The sequence below is a fragment of the Zeus faber genome, assembly GCF_960531495.2.
Source record: "Zeus faber genome assembly, chromosome: 3".
Taxonomy (NCBI): domain Eukaryota; kingdom Metazoa; phylum Chordata; class Actinopteri; order Zeiformes; family Zeidae; genus Zeus; species Zeus faber.
The window spans coordinates 24,139,602-24,159,638 of NC_137190.1; the positions used below are offsets into that span (position 1 = coordinate 24,139,602).

Genomic DNA, 20,037 nt, shown 5'->3' on the forward strand with positions numbered 1-20,037 from the left:
GAAAACAGACATACCACCACAAGAGTAAGAAGAGAATGTCACACTGATCAACCACAACATTGAAACCACTGACAGGTGAAGTGAATAACATTGATCTTCTCGTTCCAATGGCACCTGTCAAGGGTCGGAATATATTAGGCAGCGAGTGAACAGTCAGTTCTTGTAGTTGATTTGTTGGAAGCACGAAAAATGGGCAAGCGTAAGGATCTGAGCGATTTTGACAAGGACCAAATTGTGATGGCTGGATGACTGTGTCAGAGCATCTCCAAAATAGCAGGTCTTGTGGGGTGTTCCCAGTATACAGTGTTTAGTATCTACCAAAAGTGGTCCAAGGAATGACAACCGGTGAACCGGCGACAGGGTCACGGGCGCCCAAGGCTCATTCATGGGAGTGGGGAGCGAAGTCTAGCCCGTCTGGTCCGATCCCACAGAAAAGCTACGGTAGTACAGATTGCTGAAAAAGTTAATGCTGCTATGATAGAAAGGTGTCAGAACAAACAGTGCATTGCAGCTTGTTGTGTATGGGGCTGTGTGCCCATGCTGACCCCTGTCCACTGCCCAAAGCACCCATAATGGGCACATGAGGGTCAGAACTGGATGATGAAGCAGTGGAAGGTGGCCTGGTGTAATGAATCACGTTTTCTTTTACCTCATGTGGATGGCCAGGTGTGTGTGTGTGTGTGTCGTTTACCTGGGGAAGAGATGGCACCAGGATGCACTATGGGAAGAAGGCAAGCTGGCAGAGGCCGTGTGATGCTCGAGCAATGTTATTCTGGGAAACCTTTGGTCCTGGCATTCATGTGGATGTTACTTTGACACGTACCACCTACATAAACACTGTTGCAGACCAAGTACACACCTTCAGGGCAACGGTATTCCCTGATGGCAATGCCCTCTTTCAGTAGGATAATGCTTCCTGCCACACTGCAAAAATAGTCCAGGAATGGTTTGAGGAACATAGCAAAGAGTTCATGGTATTAACTTGGCCTCCAAATTTCCCAGATCTCAATCCGATCGAGCATCTGGAACAACAAGGCCGATCCATGGGGGCCAAACCTCGCAACTTACAGGACTTCAAGGATCTGCTGCTAACTTCTTGGTGCCAGATACCACAGGACACCTTCAGAGGTCTTGTGGAGTCCATGCCTTGATGGGTCAGAGCTGTTTTGGCGGCACAAGGGGGGCCTACACAATATTAGGCAGGTGGTTTTAATGTTGTGGCTGATCAGTGTATGTTAAAAAATATTTGGTCTACTGTTCAAAACTACTGCTCTTACTGTGATCACATAAGAGATCAGTACAAAGGCAGACCGGGAATGGAGGAAAAAAGGAAAGGGAAAGAGGGAAGAATCGCACGACAACAGAAAAGAGAAGAAAAGAATAAAACAATCAACAGTTTCTAAAGCACGAGGTGCCACTGCACTGCCTGTAGTTTACCCAGAGTAGAAACAAGTTTGGGCAAACAGCCGACAGTACAGTGAGCACCACCCGTACTGGGGAGGGAGGAAGGGGACCTGCATGCACAAAACTGATGGGACACTGTTCTGAATGGCTGCCCCCATCCCTGGAGCAGCGGGAGTGGTGGGGGGCTGAGGTCCAGGTGGATGGGAGGCAGCACAGGGCCGACCAAGTGCTCGTCGTTGACAACAGAGGAAACAGTAGGAGGGGGCAAAAAGATAATGATAATCATGCTTAGTCAGACAGCAGACAGAGCAAATAATAAAGGAAATTAAATGCAAATTCACTTTCAACTATATGGCGCTGCTACAAGGGTGGGACAAATAAATTATTTATGAAATGAATGCAATGGATGGGAAGACAATCAAAGTATTCCTTTTCAGTTATGAGGAGTGTGTTGCTCTGTTTTGGAGGATAGGTGTGTGCTATATCCTTCTCCCCACTGGGGTGAGGAAATCAGTGAGGTTTAGTAAAAAAATTATAGAGGGAAATACCAGCGTTTTCTTTCAATACAACCACAAACAGATACTGATACTGGACTTGCTTGCCTGGATTATCTCTGAGGAGCAGCTTGGCGTGAGGTTGTATTTCCACCTAGCTGCTCCTCACTACTCTGCCATCAGGCTGTGTTGGCATCAGCCTCTGGCCTTACCCTCCCTCTCCTCCTCCATGTGGGATATGCGCAGCACCATGGTGGCCTTCTCCTCCTTGGCACGGTCTCGGGCGCTCACGGCCTCAGCCACCATCTCCTGCCACTCCAGCACCTGGCTCTGGGTGTCGTCAACGCTGCCCGACTCGCTTGCCTGAGGAGAAGAATGCAATTCATTCCAGAACGAGGAGAATTTATATAAAAAAATAAAAATAAAAAACATTCCAAACTAGCACAAAATCCAAAGGTACATCAAATAAAACATGGAGGCCTTCTGACCTGAGAGGCAGCCCTCTTGGTGACCTGCTCCAGGTCGGCCTGCAGCGTCCTCTGCTGCTCCTCATACACGACCAGCTTCGTCTCCAGGATATCTACATGGCACACATTGGCACACACAGCTTAGTCAAATACGGTCCAGAACTTCCAGGATATCACATACACTGAGATAATCAACAATAACAGTATTTTCTACTCATTGAGAATCGCTGAAGAATTAAGGTAATCCTTCAAGGACTATATCATCATGACTATTTAATTGCCTTCTATTAGTGTAACCCACTTTGGGTTGCATGTTGTATATGGGGGGGGGTTAAGGGAACACATTTTGCACACCTGTCCCACTCTCCAACAGTACATAACAGTAAATAAAAACACTGTGTTTTTATTTTACATCTCCTTTTGGAACTAAACAAGCGCGTATGGAACAATATGGAACAAAACCATACATGTTGTGTTAAGTTGTTTTATTTAGAGAAATGGGGCACGGCTCTCCGTGTTCCTCTCCGCCATCGGGGCGCACTGAGAGCCCTGTCTGGGTCCGTTTTCGGACGCGGACAATTCACACATGTAAAAATATATTTATGATCCCCCTTATTTATAATTCCTCATTGAAATGTTATCCCTATGCATTTTATAAGCTTCTATCTGTTTTATCCTATTATTGAATTGCAGTGACAGACAAAAAAATGTAATTAAATAAATAAATGAATAAAATAAAGACTCGATTTTCAGGGGGGAGCCCTAATAAATAAAGTTTATTATTGTTATTTTAGACTAAGCAGACAAGACAGAAAGAGAGGCATTTGCCGCTGGTGATTTGTTAAGGCTCAGAAAACGTTAGGTGTGGTACCATTCTTAGCTTTGAGCTCCTCATACTGATCCAGTTTCCAAAGGCTGTCCTCCCTGTCCTCCTCCAGCTCTGTGATGCGGCTCCGCAGAGCTGCCAGGTCGGGTGGGGCTCCTCCGGCCTAAAAGAAGTTAAATATAGTGAATTATTATTATGTTTTGCTCTTTAAAGCCAGCTATTACACAGACAATGTTGAAATTAAGACCTCATAAATGAAGATTTAAGGCCTAATATTTGTAAAACTTAAATGTTTTAGTGGAGCTGCGATTCCAAACATGTGACGCCTGTTTAGTATTTATTATAAACCACTTGCCAACGCTTCACCACCTTTTATCTGGCCTTTGTTTGCAGCAAGAGTGAATGCATTGACAGAGACCGACCTGGCTTTTCCGCAGCTCTTCTTCCAGCTGTCTAATCCGTGATTTAGACCAAGCCTTCATCTTCAGAAACTTGGCTTCTGATTTACTGGCCTCCTCCGTCTTTTGCTTAGCTTTTGCTACAAAAGAAAAAGTAAAGGTATCCAGGGATTAGAGACACATGACTTTACAGACACATGACACCATCTTTTCCAGAGATTAAAAAATTCATTGAGAGAAGACAAACTTTTTCGTACAACTTTTAGTATCGCACCTTTGAGGTAAACATTCTTTTGAGTTAACTTGTAAGTCTGTCTGTCTAACAATGGCTTTCAAATCCCATAACCCAAACAAAATTGTAAAAGCCCAGTAAATGCCCACGTGAAAAAAATAAAACAAAGAAAACAATGAATAATATAATAAAAAAATTAGAATAATTAAATGTCAACATGACTTGCTCAAATTCTAAACACACTGCAGACACCGAATAATCATGGTAGGACGTAAAGCTCCAACCTTCCAGCTCCGACAGCCGTTGCACAGAAGTAGCATCTATTGGCATGTCCCCACTTCCTCCCGCTGGCTGGTTTGCAGGAGGCTGGTTTGCCTGCCTCAGCTGCTCCAGCTGACCCAGGAGGCTCTGCCGGGTCTGTTCTATCTGGGCCTCGTGTCCCTCGGTTATTCTCCGTATCTCCGCCTGCTGCTTCTCCATCAGGTCGCGGAGCTGCGCCCGCATCACATGCTTCTCGGCCTCCAGCTTGGACTCTAGGCTCTCCCGCTCCACCTGCAGACGACGAAGGCGCTCCATCATCTCCTGCGGGCAGCGAGGAGGGGACGATAGGCATATAAACAAACAGAAAGACAGAAGGGGAAAAAGGAAAAATGGTTTTAATTATGACTTAATTTCATTTTGACTTTTTAAAATCCCACCAAGGACCCCCCTTACAAATTGGCAGCCAGAAGATAAACAAACAATTTAATTGATCATTAAACCGCCATTTAAAGTGGCCAACTTTCGATTAAATGCATCAAGGCGATATATGACGGTGCCTGAGTGAGAGGGATGGATCAAGTGGTTGCCTTATAGTAGACCAGAAACAGAAAAAAGAACCTTGATCTGCTGGTCCCTGCCATCCACCTCTCCCTGCAGGACATCAATGACCTGTGTTTTTCCCATCAGCACCTCCTCTTTCTCATGGAGCTTCCGTTTCAGAGCCTTTAGAAGCTGAGAGAAAAAAAACAAACAAACAAAAAACGAATTAAAAACATGTAGGCCAACATGTTGACTTAAATGCAAATGAATACCAGGAAATTCTATGCCATACATACAGCAAATACATATAATCTACATAAAATGGTCAAAATCAACGTTGATGTAAAATCGCAACAAAATTGAGTTACTTTTCAATGTTTACACTGTTGCTAAGCAGTAACTGTACTGGCAGAATCGTGTCACCAAGGCAAATACAAAATGTTGCATTTCCTACTAGATGGTGTGTGTGTGTATAAATGATTGGAGAACTACAGTATGTGCAGTATGTGCCCTTTTCTAATTAGCCATCTGTCATCTGTTGATGGTACCTGTTCCAAGTCAGTGCTGGCATCAGACTTGGCTGCGAGCTTAAAAAGCTCCTGTTCGTGCATCTGGTTAACCTCCGTCAGCTTGTTATCCTTCGCCAAGATTATGTCTTTGAATGTCTGGATCTAAAAAAAAAAAAAAATGTTTTCAAAGAGAATAAGCATTTATCTTTTAAACGGATAAACAGCGGCTGGTGACAAAAACAGTGCTGGTCTCATCCAAAGAGTTCATACATCTTAAGTGGGGAGACAAGAATTACATAAATGTACCACTATACCCCAACCACCAGCCACAAATGAATTGAAATCTATTTTCTGAAATATTTTTGTACATCTGACATACTGAAAAGTAGGAAACAATACACATTCTCATGCTGTACACATTGTTAATATATCAATCTTTAATCAAATCACGACCCGTTGCATCAAAATCAAATCGTGAGATCCTGCCCAATATGCAGCCCCAGTAATGGATGGCTCTGGAACCTACGTTCTGCTTGTACATGGTCTCCTTCTGGTGGTATTGGTCCTTCTCTGACACCAGCAGGTCTTTGAGGCTGTCGCACTGCTCCTGGAGCAGACTGTAGCGCTCTTCTGCCTCGCCCACTTTCTTGGTCAGGCTCTGCACCAGCAGCGGCAGCTCTTGCAGTGCTGTCGACTCCTCCGCAGCCTGGAGCAGGACAGAGGGGACTCAGATTACCTTAGTGTCCGGTCTCAGAGATACCGATAATAACTATGAGTTCTTAATAAAAAGAGGACAGTAGACGAGCGTTATTCCCTTCTGGTTTTCCCATTTGTTTAAACCTAATATTGTTATTCACTGAACGTAAAGAGAAAAAAACATTGGCAAACACTATTCAAACCTGTCACTTACAGTATAAAATAATCAAATATTTCTGTGAGAATGACAATTCTCAACATTTTAACTGAGTATGCGCTAGGGGTGCAACAGTACAGTGGGCTCGTGGTTCGGTATGTATCACGGTTTTGGGGCCACAGTAACGGTATGGTTCCAGTATATATATTTGTATTTAAGAAAAATATCAAAGAGGTGTAAAAAGGGTAGGGTAGTGTAACGCTCTGTGTGTATGACTATGAGGGGAGGGAGGAGACAAGGGTTCAAGGTCATTGGTGGGATGTTATAATTTGCTTAAGTTCATCCGGTTGGGAGGTGTCCAAGATAGTGGGTAACTCAAATATTAATTTCCGTTTTTTTATTTATATAATATTTAACAAAAAATTCACAATAAAAAAAATTATATAAAACCTGTACTATACTTAGTTATTTTTGTGTAGAACAGGTATAAACAATATTTTTTTTCCACACATAAAAAACAAAAGTAAAATAATTTATTGAAATAAAACCCTCACAGTCAGACCAGTGTGTGTGCCTTCACTTTGTGAACCTGAAGTGACAGAGGGTTCACTCCTTTTCAGCCAGAGCACCTCCCGACGAGGCCCGTGCCCGTACGCTGCGCGAACGCGTCCGGCAGACTTCTACAGTGATACCACGATTTCGCTGGTTCCCGTTTACAGGCCTCTGATCGCGCGAGGATTGGTGGTGACGAGGGAAGTGAAGCGGTGGACAGGGCAATCAGAGGCTGCGCTTCAGGACGCTCTGACTGACGTCGACTGGGACATGTTCCAATCGAATTCAAGTGACGTCAGCAAGTTTACGGACATAGCATTGAGCTTCGTGGCTACGTTAGCAGACAGCATCGTTTCCCGCGGTGAAAGTTCAGATATTTCCAAACCAGAAGCCGTGGGTCGATAAATCCATCCGCTGCGCTCTGAATGCTCGCACGGCCGCTCACAACGACGGTCTTGTATCCGGAAATATGGACAATTACAAAGCGGCGTCATACAATCTTCGGAGGGCGGTGAAGGACGCTAAACAGACGTACAGAGACTGTAGAGCTACAGATGGAGCAACGGGACACCAGACGCTTGTGGCAAGGGATGCGGAATATAACAAACTACAAAAGCAGCTCCTCCCCAGCCGCGAGTCTGGACGCCTCCCTCACCAACGAACTGAACTCCTTTTATGCGCTTTGAGTCTGGGAACAGCACCGCTAGCTCACCGGCTAATTGGAGTTACGCGGCTGGGGATGAGCACGCACTCTCAGTGTCCGAGCATGACGTCAGGAGGGCTCTGATGCGGGTGAACACCAGGAAAGCGGCAGGCCCAGATGGCATATTTGGAAGAGTACTGAAGACCTGTGCTAACCAGCTAGCCCCGGGGTTCACTACAATATACAACATCTCCCTGGCTGAATCAGTGGTCCCGTCCTGCTTCAAGAGGTCCACCGTCGTTCCTGTCCCGAAGATCACCTCTCCTGCCTGCTTGAATGACTACCGTCCGGTGGCCCTCACCTCGGTGATCATGAAGTGTTTCGAGAGGCTGATTAATGTGTATATCTGCGCCTCCCTCCCCTGCACTTTGGACCTGTTGCACTTCGCGTACCAGCAGAACAGATCCACAGATGACGCGGTCTCCCAGGTACTGCACACCAGGCTCACGACATGGATAGTCCCCACCACACTGGCTGTCAAGCTGAAGGAGCTCAGACTGAATACTCTGCTGTGTGCCTGAATCCTGGACTTCCTCTCAGCCTGGCCCCAGGTGGTTAGGGTGGGGAATGGCATGTCCAGCGTCCTCACCCTGAACACAGGATCCCCCTCAGGGCTGCGTCCTCAGCCCCCTACTTTACTCACTGTACACACATGATTGTGCGGCCACGTCCAGCTCCAACACCATCATCAAGTTTGCTGACGACACCGTTGTCGTGGGCCTGATCACCGACGGCGATGAGAAGGCCGACGGCGATGAGAAGGCCTACCGCGAAGAGGTGGCTGACCTGTCACTCTGGTGCCAGGACAACAGCCTCCACCTGAACGTCAGCAAAACTAAGGGGCTGACTGTGGACTTTAGGCGCCCTTGGTGATTAAAGGGACTTCTGTCGACAGAGTGAGCAGCTTCAAGTACCTGGGAGTCCACATCACAGAGGATATAACATGGACTTTGCAAACAGACATTCTGGTGAGAAAGGCGAGGCAGCGTCTTTACCACCTCAGGCGGCTGAGGAAATTCCGGGTCTCGGTGAGGATCCTCAAGTCCTTTTACTGTGGAGCAGTGGAGAGCATCCTGACAGGCAACATCACTGCCTGGTTTGGGAACTGTACTGCCCAGGACAGGTGAGCCCTGCAGAGGGTGGTGCGTTCAGCTGAACCTACCACTGGAACTACACTCCCCTACCTGCAGGACTTGTACACCAGGAGGTGTAATAGCAGAGCCCGCAGGATCATGAAGGATACTCACCACCCCAACAACGGACTGATCCAGTTGCTGTGGTCAGGCAAGCGCCTCCGCAGTCACACAGCGAGAACAGAGAGACTGAGACGGAGTTACTTCCCGCAAGCCATAAGAACTGTCAATGCTGACCTCACCAGGGGTCCTCACTGACCACACACATAGGCTCCACTACCTTACTGTACTGTATGTAGCATACTGTACCGCATACTGTGTCACTGTTCTGGGTTGTTCGGTGTTTCCGTATTGCTAGGCCGTACTGTTGTATACTGTGCTGTATATCTCACAAACGCTACCTCACTTTATTCACATGCCACTTTAATGCACATATCTGTATATACATAAATAGCCTATCCCATATACATAAGCCTATTCCCTTTATTTATTTTGTACCCCCACCCTGCATTACCCTTGAGTTCTTATTTTATTTTAATCTATATATTTTTATTTTATTCTCTAGTATTCGACCTACTGCATTACATTTTAGGAATCAGTTAGCTAGTCAAGTAGAAATTCTTAGGTAGCTACTGTGTTAAGTCTAGAACATATTGTGTGTAATCACTGAGTGCATTGCATTGACATTTCACAGCATATATGTATGAAAGTATGTATATGTATGTGACAACATCACAGAGGACTTAACATGGACTGTTCACACAGACACTCTGGTGAGAAAGGCGAGGCAGCGTCTCTACCACCTCAGGCAGCTGAGGAAATTCCGGGTCTCGGTGAGGATCCTCAAGTCCTTCTACTCTGGAGCAGTGGAGAGCATCCTGACAGGCAACATCACTGCCTGGTTTGGGAACTGTACTGCCCAGGACAGGCGGGCCCTGCAGAGGGTGGTGCGTTCAGCTGAACGTACCACTGGAACTACCCTCCCCCCCTTGCAGGAGTTATACACCAGGAGGTGTAGTAGCAGAGTCCGTAGGATCATGAAGGATCCTCATCACCCCAACAACGGACTGTTTCAGCTGCTGCGGTCAGGCAAGCGCCTCCGCAGTCACGCAGCGAGAACAGAGAGACTGAGACGGAGTTTTTTCCCTCAAGCCATCAGAACTGTCAACGCTGACCTCACCAGGGGTCCTAACTGAGCCATGCACTAGGCTCCACTACCTACTGTACTGTATGTAGCATACTGTACCGCATACTGTATCACTGTTCAGGGTTGTTCGTGATGCCGTATTGCTGCGCCGTACTGTTGTATACTGTGCCGTATTATCCCAAACACTACCTCACACTATTCACATTCACATGCCACTTTAATTCACATGCCACTTTAAATGCACATATCTGTATATACATAGGCATATTCCTTCAACCTATTCCATTTTATTTCAATTTATTTTTTATTGTATTTTATTCTATATATTTTTTATCTTATTCTATAAGTATTCCACTTATTGTATTACGTTTTAGGAGTCAGTTAGTCGGTCTATTAGAAGGGAATTTTCTACTTTTTATTTTATTTTATTTTTGTACTTTTTCCTAGGACTTATTGTGTGCTATCACCGGGTGCGTTGCATTATATTTCACTGCATATATGTATGGAAGTATGTATATGTATGTGACAAATAAAAATCTTGAATCTTGAATCTTGAATCTTGAATCAAATAAACCTCTTGAATTTAGAATCTTGAATAATGCTGTGCCGAACAGTTCGATAACATACCATGTACCGTTGCATCCCTAGTATCTGCAAATTTAGCATACTCTATCAATGATCTACTATACATGCTCAAAAAATAAGTGCCATGTCATCATTCGAGACGCTGAGATGCATTTCACGCCAGAGCTCTGAACTCTGACCTTCGGCTGCAGAGCAGGTGAGGAGCTGCCGGGCTGATCTCCAACCAGCGCCGTCTGCAGATGTACAATGTAGGCCTCTTTCTCCGCCAGCTTGCGCTCCCTCTCCGACAGCAAGGCGTCCATCTCCTCGCCACGCTGCTGCTGTGAGTGCACCTCCCTCCTCTGGGGGAGAAATGAGTCGGTCTCACAGTTGGAAAGCGAAGCGTCATTGCATGTTTGACTGCCTGCCATCACTCTGCAAATAGGAACCTAAGGAAATGGGAGCTGTGCCCTGCTAGTCTTGCATAGTGAGACCTATCTCCACACTTTGTTTTGCGCTGTGCCAGCACTGGGGAAAGGTCTGGCTCAAACCCACTGTCATTCTGGTATAGGGGAAAAAATGCTCTGTCTTGTCTGTGTTTTTTAAACCAATCACAATTGCCTTTGGCGGGGCTAAGCCCAGGATGCAGCAACATTGCCCATCAAAATAGCATTGGGCGTGAACTGGTTTTAGTGGAACCTTTGCATGTGGGGAAACGAGCCCTGGCATTAAAATGGCCAAATCCCAGCGAAAAAACGGCACATACAACAGTAAAAGACGTATTTTGACTATGTGATATGACTTCACTAGTAAAAAAAGACAAAACAAAAATTGATCACCTCGTAGGTTGCTAGCTCGGAGGTTGTTGGTGTTTCATGTAAAAACGGGGACTTTGAAAACGGTAACAAGCAGATAGCAGAAGGGGAGGAGAATGCCAACTGAAATAGTCCCCCAATGGCAGGCTTCATACCAACAACGTACCTGGTGAGTCAGACTAGGCTATCCAACCGATAATAAAATGATACAGTGATGCTTTCCAAACACCTCTTTTCCCACCACCCGAGGGAAATGTAAGCTATGAGGATACAGCTAAAATACTAAAATAGGGGAAGCCCATTGTTGTTTTCCCTGCTAAGAAGCCACTTTGATTGTTTGGATCATTGGTTCTCAAACTTAAATGACCAGGACATATTGTCTTCTCCTAGGTAGGCTGCACTGAACATCAATGGGAAAAAAAAAAGTTGTTGTTTTTTTAGCACCACAAATTATTGAATTTCCTAATATTGTCATGCATTACTGAAAGAGCAACTTTGAGGTTGGCACTCCTAGTGAATTAATGTGTGGTGAAATTAGGTAGCAATTTGATTCAAATTCTTAAATGAATAAAAAAAATGGAACCTGCTTTATAGTTGACGCAGTCATAATGTTGTTTAGTGCTTGCCCCATAAATTCCGCCCCCGATTTCAGGACAGGTGAGCAGGGCGAGAGTGAGGGGACAGCCCCACCCGCACCTCGGCCACCCGCCACCGTTAAGCAGCATATACAGTGCGGGGAGGGAAAATAAATAATAGAGAGATAAATAGATAAATAGACAGACCAGGCGAGGTCGCTCTATTTAGATGTATACAACAAGGGGGGGGGCGACGACAAATAATAGAGAGATAAATAGATAGACTGACGTGGTGAGGGGGCACTCCCACCCCCTTAAGCAGTGGATGGTACAGCGCAGGGAGTGAAAATAGATAATAAATAGAAAAATCGATATTAGATAAATACATTGACAATAAAAACACACTGTTTTTTTATTTGTTTTTGCGCGCTTGTTTTCGATTTGAGATCGCTCCAATCTCAAACATTTGAGAGAGAATCAGAGAGTGAGATGGCCGATGGCTCATATATAAAGCCGATATCATGTGGTTTTTTTTTTTTTTTTGCAAGTTAAATGAACATTTATTCAACACTAATGTTATTGTCTGTATTGTCTCTGCAGTGCACTTATTTTTAATAAAAGAAATGTATCAACTAAATAAATGTTCACAGGTAATGAAAAAGCTAAACTATGTAAAAAATAAAAAAAAACCTTATGAATGAAAAATAAATAATTATAAACGATAAAACAATAATAATAAACTGTGCCATATTATAGTCTGGTCGGGAAATAGTCTCCCCGTTACAGAAATGCAGGATCTATTATTTAGTAAAGTATTTACACAAAAACATCCAGTTTGTACTCAGTCCTACAGCAATGGAAAGCAACGTTTTCTTTTTACTTTGAGTGGGCATCGAATCTAAAAAGAACTGTGTTGTGTTAAAAAAAGTGTTTCATACAAGTTATGAAACACACTAAAATAAATAGATCTAAAATAAAAACACAGGAAAATCACCACGAGGACACATGCACAGTGCAGTCTGGAGGAGAAAAAACAAACTCCACTCCAATTCTCCGAGTTAGGTTTATGTTTTGCCTAAATTGCGAAGTATTTCCAAACAGCATTCCTGCTGTTTCTTTCAAAAGCGTTTGCGGGGACTCTGCACTTGCCATCTTTAATGAGCTAACACCATAACAAACTGAACTGGATGAGACTAGTGAAGACAGCGAGTGGGGGAGAGGAGGCGGGGCTATGTACATAAAACAAATGAAACGGTTTCAAATATTCAGAAGCGTATGTATCGAGAAATCTATATTTTTGACAACACTAGTCTGCAGACATTACTTGTTTATTGGCCTCGTGAGTGCAGGCATCGGCCGATGACGATTATCTCAAAATGCGCCATAGCAACCACCATAGCAACATATTGCTTGTTTCATTTTGCCGTTGTACCTCTCCCACATGCTGGTTTTGTTCCTCCCCCTATGCCATTCAGAAAGTGCTGTTATCACGTTTCCATCTACCGTGTCCCATCTGAACGCAGCATTAGTTGTTGAGCAACAATAAACATATATTTCCTCCTCTGCATCGAAAACTCCCGTTGTCTACGCGCAGCCATGTTGTTTGTAGTTCTTCCGGAAGCCTCCATCAACTTCTACTACTACTTCCTGCTCCACTGGGCATTTTGGGGGCAAGTATAAAGCAGGCTTAAGCCATCAATGCAACAAAGCCGTATGAGGAAGCGCTCGATCGGTGGTCAATATTAAACAGTGAAGCAGAAATACTGCACCTTGTCTTCCAGTTCTGATTCTCTTTGTGCAAGCTGATGCTCCAGCTCCTCCACCTTCTTCTTCAGCAGGACCACCTTTCCCCGACTAGCCTGTTCCCCTCCCTCCTTCCGCCCAAACAGGGAGATGCAGAAACAGAGTTTAAAGTCCCAGCAGTGTGTCTGATGGTTTCAATGTGTTTCTACATGTGTGCTGATATGTGTGCATGCACATCGTTACCTTCTTAGTGGGGGTGCCCTCCCCACCCTGTTGTTTCCTCAGCTCCTCCAACTGGGCAGTCAGGGATGTCACCTTGGCCTTGTTCTGCAGACGTAGTTTGGACAGCTTGTTCTCACTTGCCTCCTTCTCCGCCTGAGACAAAAAAAGAAAAGGCAATGGAACTTGAAGAATTGTATAAGCCTGTCTGTCACCTAGGACAGGGTGATCTAAAGGAATTTATTACCATGATAATCACAGCAAATTTTACACAATAACAATATACGGGTGAGGAGAAAATAATGGCTACATTGCATGAAAAAGGAATTTCACCTTGAAGTAACAAAATCACAACTGCAAATGCAACTGCAACAGCGAGTCTTATTAGGTTGATTGCCATATGTGACCCACCGCAGCAAAACTCCCCATCTCGCGCATTTCTAAAATCGGCAATGTCGCTCTCACTTGTCTGTGAAAACTTTCTTCTCCGTATCGTTATGGATTACGCGAAGCGGGTGGCGGAAGCTCTGAATCATATTTCAGACCTTAATCTGACCAGTGCGATAGATCCAATCAGTGTTAGCAGCGCGTACTGGACTTAATTTTCTGCGATGATAGTCAGTTCTCTGACAGCGACACGGAGAACGACAGCAAAGCTGAACCTGATATTACTCCGGACTTGGAGAACAGTTCAAACAGCGGATTTCAAACTTAATGTGACGATGAAACGGAATATTTTCAAGAACCACCGGAGGAGACCGACGATATGCCCTTTGTTGTTACAACGGAAGAAGTTGATGATGTGATGAAATCTGTTGAGGTTGGTGACGGATTTTCAGCGACTCATAAAAAACTATAGATACTCTACATTTTGTTGTGTTGTCTGTACTTTTAAAGTCCAAAATAATTCCACTTTTATAAAAAATGTATATTCTTACTGTTAAATAAAAGCCTTTTTTTTTTTAAAGCAATATTAGTTGTGTTGTTGAGCTGTTCGTGATTGGATCATTCAGCATTACGTTAATTAGCCATGAGTCTTTGTTTGTCCGCCAACACCATTTGCATTCTGGGAGCTGGCAGAATGAACCTGGTGTGGGTAAAACTTTGGAGATGATCATCTCAGAATCGCAGTTTGCCCTACCCTAGAAAAAAGAGCTCTGATTCTCCACTTTCAAATGATGCGAAAAGAAAAAAATCTCAAAAACCGCCAAATGACCCTAAAGTACGCGGTGGGTCACATATGTTTCAGCTCTAAGAGAGGTCTGGCAATTTGCAATTTGATATGCAAGATTTCAAAGCAAAAGCCAAAGACCAGTTTTTGATTGATTTCCAAGTTGCAGGTGCATTGTCACAAAAACTGCTGAATTATTTCACGTGTCAAGAAGAACAGTCTCCAAACTCATGACAGGAGATACCAAACATACACAACTTGCATCAGTAAAGAGGCTCAAGTCATAGGTCACAAACAGGAAAAGACAGATCGGAAAGAGGATAGTAGGTAAATGTCACAAAAGTACAGCCTCAAAAGATACCACAGAATTAAACCAGCATCTCTGTGACTCAGTGTCAAAACAACAAATTGTGAGCTTAAATAAGCCAAAATTGATGCCAGAGCAGTCATCTGGAGACCGCTTGTATTCAAGGCCCAAGCCTAAAGACACAAGGGTGTAAAACCTGGAACCCTCAGCATTGTGGCAAAAAGTAATGGTCTGATATACCTTGTTTCCTGTAAGTCTGGAAAAAAGCCAAAGGTTGTCTTCTACCCAGACTGTCTGTAGCCAGCTGTTAAACATGGTGGGGGATACATAATGCTATGGGCAGCCTTTCAGGGGAGTCATTGGGTCCAATAATTACTCCATGGTTGTATAACAGCCAAGGACTATGAGGCCATTTTATACCAGGTGCTACCCAGATGCAGTGTTGGGCAGTAACAACAGTAAAGTAATCCCCACAAAATAACACCTTAAAATGTAATGTCAATACAATACCAGTCAAAGGCAATAATGGAGAATACTACCGTTACCCAAGGTTCTGTGAGGGGACACAGATGAGAGCAGTAGAGAGCAGTAAACAGTGACAAGAACTGTCTCATAAGCTGCTTTCACACATGCACTGCAACCCTGAAATTATCTGGATATTACCCGGAATGTGTGAACGCAAATGTCCGAATCCTTATCAATCATTTGGACCGATATTACGGACTTTATCAAGCCAGCAGCACCCTTGTACAAAGTCTGTGTCATGTCCGACTGAGCAGCATGTGTGCAGAGCAGGTAATGTAATGTAAATATTACGTCCAAATACATGGAGTATCAAAGCCAAAAAAAGATAAGTCGGTAGCCTAGTCTGCCAGCTTGGGTGTACTAAAACTCTGCAGCGCCCTGTATCCTGCGAGCTCTACCCAGGCTCCACCCCTTGTCTAAACCAACCAAAGTATTTCCAGGTGGTGTAAATGTGTTTGACGAAGAAGAAACAGAAACAGTCTTTATTAGTCACGCAACACACCACACTACAACACATGCTTGCACACACACACACACAATGTCTGGACCTGATTCCGGAGTGCATGTGTGAAAGCAGCTTGAGTGTGATTAGCTAGAAAATGTAAGGGTTCCATCTCAGACCCAAGATCACAATTCAACTATTAATTTGAAATGTTTTGATGGATTGATGAATGATGATTCAAGATTATGCTTAGGTGCTGATGCTGTTCTGGCCACTCTTATAGTTGCCCAGTGGACAGAGCAGACATTCCATCACTCTATCCCTCATCCGGATAAGAAAAACAAAATCTTGGAAGAGAGATGCCCTTCTTCGGATGATATAAATCCAAAGGAGATTAAGGTAGAAAATGCACGAATGAGTAGCTGTGAGAGGCAGCCTCACCTTGAACTGTTCGTCTTTGGTGCGCAGCGCCGATTCCTTCTCTCGGATCATCTCCTTCAGATGAGTCACCAGTTGTTCAGTCTGGGCAAGCTGCTCCGCCACTTCTGTCAAAGCAGCATGTCCACCAACAGCACCAGCAACCTCCTGTGGAGAGCCAGGGGCCTGATGGGAGGGAGGGATGAGGAGAGTTTAGGATTTGTATGCAAGCTGGTTGGCAGATGAGAGTGCAGAAAAGCAGATAATTAACAGAACATAAGATACACAAAAGGAGAGGACAGTGGCTGGACTAGGGATGCAATGGTACAGTGGGCTCACAGTTCGGAATGGGTTGTGATTTTGGGGCCACGGTAACGGTACGCTATCTTTATATTTAAGAAAAAAAATTGTAAAAAATTGTAAAAAGTAAAAAGGTGAAAAAATAATAGTTATAGTAGTCTGCAACAAATAACTATTGTCACGCTCTGTGTGTATGTCTGTGGGGAGAGACGGGCTTCAGCTTTATTGGTCGGTTGTTATAATTTTCCTAGGTTCATCTGATTGGAGGGGAGGTGTCCAGGATAGTGGGTAATTCAAATATACATTTTTGTTCATATTTATCTATCTATCTATCTGGTTATTTTTATTATATAATATTTTAAAAACATTTCACAGTTAAAAAAAATATATAAAACCAGTACTATAGTTAGTTATTTCTGTGTAGAACTGGTATAAACAGTATTTCTCCACACATAAATAATAATAGTAAAATAACTTATTCAAATAAACCTCACAGTCAGACCAATAAGTGTGTGCCTTCGCTTTGTGTAGCTGACATGACATTGGCTGCACTCCTTTTCAGCCACAGTGCCTCCTGGCGATGGAGGAGCATAGGCTCTCTCTTACATAGAGGGGGAAACATTTTCTAGTAGCAGGAGACGGCAACTTAAACAAACAACACAATAAAAACCTGTAGAAAAAAAACAAAACAAAAAAAAAAAACTGACAAAAAAAGAAGGGCTCACCACCCAGTGAGACTCAATTCTCTTCATTCGTACAAAAGAGCTGTTCAAAAGAACCGGATCGTTCGTGAATGACCCGACACTAATGCGAGTAAAATTGAGTGTCTGAAGCGTGTGTCCGTAATAAAGACCGACACGGCCATCCCAGGGGGTAATTTTCCAACTGGACACCTTGATTGATTGCACTCTTTACTAAAACATGTCGTTTTATCTTGTGTTTCTATGAAAAAAGGCTGCGTAGCAGATGCAGTTGAAAAAAAAAAATCAAACATAAACCTCTCGCACAAAAATATAAAAATATGAATTCAATAGGAAGCAGCACCTGCGCTGCACCAACGTGTCTAGTGGACTTCTACTGCGATACTGTAATACTGATGTTCACCTGTGCGTATTGAAACGTAGGGGACGTACCGAATGGTTCGGTAACATACCATGTACCGTTGCATCCCTAGTCTGGACTAGGTGTGACCAGAGTTTCCAAATTGGTGCCGGTGCTGGAAGATTTCAATGTCCCGGACAATTGGGAGAGATTCCGGTCAAATATTACCTGTGTTTATTGAGCTTAAAAACAATTGAGAAGCAGGCTATATAGGCAATGACATCATCAAGGCATGTAGATGTATAATATTTTTTATTGATAATATATATTTTTTTATTATTAAAAATAAAAGTCCCGTCAGTAAACGCCATTTTAAAAATAAATAAAAAACAAAAAACAAAAACAAAAAGTAACAAGTGTATCCACTTTAATTAAAATTTCACTTAAATAAAATTTTCATGATCAACTCACAAACAAAATAAATATGGCAAGTAGATCTAAATAAATAAAATTTGTGGTGTCCTTCTTCGTTGGGATGTCTTGTCGACATATTTTACACAATTAATATTTACCGTCTGCTTTAGGTCAGAAGTTAAATATCCAAAAAAAACGCCAAACTATGGACGTATGTGTCCCAACAATACATCATCTTTCTGTTTCTCCTTAGAGTTCTAGACGTTGCGGCTCTGCCTCCACTCCGTGTGGACTATGTTTACAAGCGCAACCTGTCCACGAGGGAGGGGGTGGGGCTTAGTTCTATATCGACAAACGAGATTGGTCAGAGCTGAAAGGTCAGCTTTAGATCGTCCAAACTGATTGGCTTCCCGTTGTGACTTGCCGAGCGGGAATGAACAGATCTGCAGACTTTTTTTTTTTTAATCTAAATGAGCCACCCAATAATGCAAATTGTGCTTGGAGGGAACTCTTTTCACCAGACATTATGACTAGAGAGATTTAAATATGTTGGACTTCCAACAGATTTTCCCGGTCAGAAACAGGCAATTACAGAATAAAGGAAATGCTGGGTGTGACATGTAGAAGAAATACATGATCTCCACCGAAAGCTAGATAAGGGAAAGGAATTCAATCAACTAAGGGTGCCCTGATCGATCGGCCGATATTCACTCGAAATAGTTTGATCGGTGACCGGTATAAAGGCCTATCAGCAAAACATGCAAGACCATTTCTCTTCCCCGTTATGCATGGTGCTTTTGTTTCATTCAGTAAGGAAATGCAATCTGTAATGTACCCCTCTCCTTCCCTCCCTCCCCCGTGGTTTGTTGTCTCCTAAAAATTTAGAGCTCACTGACTTGAAACAATATTCTGGCTATAGCCTGTTTTTGTTGCCCTATGTTTTATTTGTTTTTGCTGCCTCAGTATATATAATTTATTGTTCTAACTTGGTGTGTTGTGCACATTTAGCGTTTATTCAAATTTTTATTTTACAAAATTCTATTCTACACGAAAGATATATTAAGGTCTAAGCTGCTATTTTTAAGTTGTGTCTAAGAGAGAGTGGAATATGTTGCACATGTTGCCTGCCAATAAATAAACAGTTGTCAATTCATGATACTTTCTCATCTATTGATTTTAATACTTAAAGTAAAATGTTGTTGAGAATAGTTAAATCAATAAGCAATGCTGCACAATAAATATATTTATCGTGAATCTAAAATAGGTTATTTATTAATACGTTATCGGCTGATATTGCTTCAAGCGATATTTCTTCGTGATCGGCCCCAGAAATCTTACAACACAACATTCCCATATCAAATCATGCTCAAGGCTAACTATAATGGATATTTTGTTGCAGAGAATGTGAAGTGCAATGGAACGGAATGGAATGAGGGATTAGTGGAGAGCAATGAGGAGACAACTAGGAAGACTAGGAGCACTGTTCCTGTACCAGCTCAGATTGTTAGCTATTGTTCCAAATCTCAACACGTTCAACTGTATCACTGCACGCTGTACTGACTGGCATCAAATATCATAGAAATAGATAACCATGAAATACGATAGCTTTCCATACTGTGTATGAAAAGGCTATGCGCAACTTGGCCTAAATCCAACACAGCATTCCGGGCAAAGGCTATCAGGAATATGCCCAGGACCTGCAGAAATTGTGGGGGATGGGAATGTGAAAGGAATTACGCCACGGCAGCGGAAGCCCCCGGAAACGCAAAATGCAAACTCTGTTCCTTTTGGATCAATGACATTTGCTCAGCAGCCTACCTAATATCCCTCTATCCTCATGTCAAACAAGGTAATGTAACAGAGACAGGGAGAAATATTAGCAGAACCAAATTGGACGAACACGTGCAATGTTATACATAGCACACAAAATAAGTGGACTTGGTCAAGGGATTTTACTGTTTTTAGCTAAAATATAAAACCAGTGG

General features: G+C 43.3%; 1 protein-coding gene across 1 annotated transcript in view; it reads right to left on the bottom strand.

Annotated features, from left to right (window-relative positions):
• Positions 1-20,037, bottom strand: part of LOC307228344 (uncharacterized protein) — a 49,387-nt gene that overhangs the window by 27,634 nt on the left and 1,716 nt on the right. Inside the window, exons 3-14 of the mRNA XM_079997982.1 lie at positions 16,322-16,483; positions 13,460-13,591; positions 13,243-13,401; positions 10,284-10,445; positions 5,658-5,837; positions 5,171-5,293; positions 4,701-4,814; positions 4,106-4,403; positions 3,614-3,729; positions 3,237-3,354; positions 2,387-2,478; positions 2,111-2,261 (exon numbers count right to left, since the gene is read on the bottom strand). Coding sequence (XP_079854108.1) covers positions 2,111-2,261; positions 2,387-2,478; positions 3,237-3,354; positions 3,614-3,729; positions 4,106-4,403; positions 4,701-4,814; positions 5,171-5,293; positions 5,658-5,837; positions 10,284-10,445; positions 13,243-13,401; positions 13,460-13,591; positions 16,322-16,483 — 1,807 coding nt within the window. The remainder of the gene's footprint in view (positions 1-2,110; positions 2,262-2,386; positions 2,479-3,236; positions 3,355-3,613; positions 3,730-4,105; positions 4,404-4,700; positions 4,815-5,170; positions 5,294-5,657; positions 5,838-10,283; positions 10,446-13,242; positions 13,402-13,459; positions 13,592-16,321; positions 16,484-20,037) is intronic.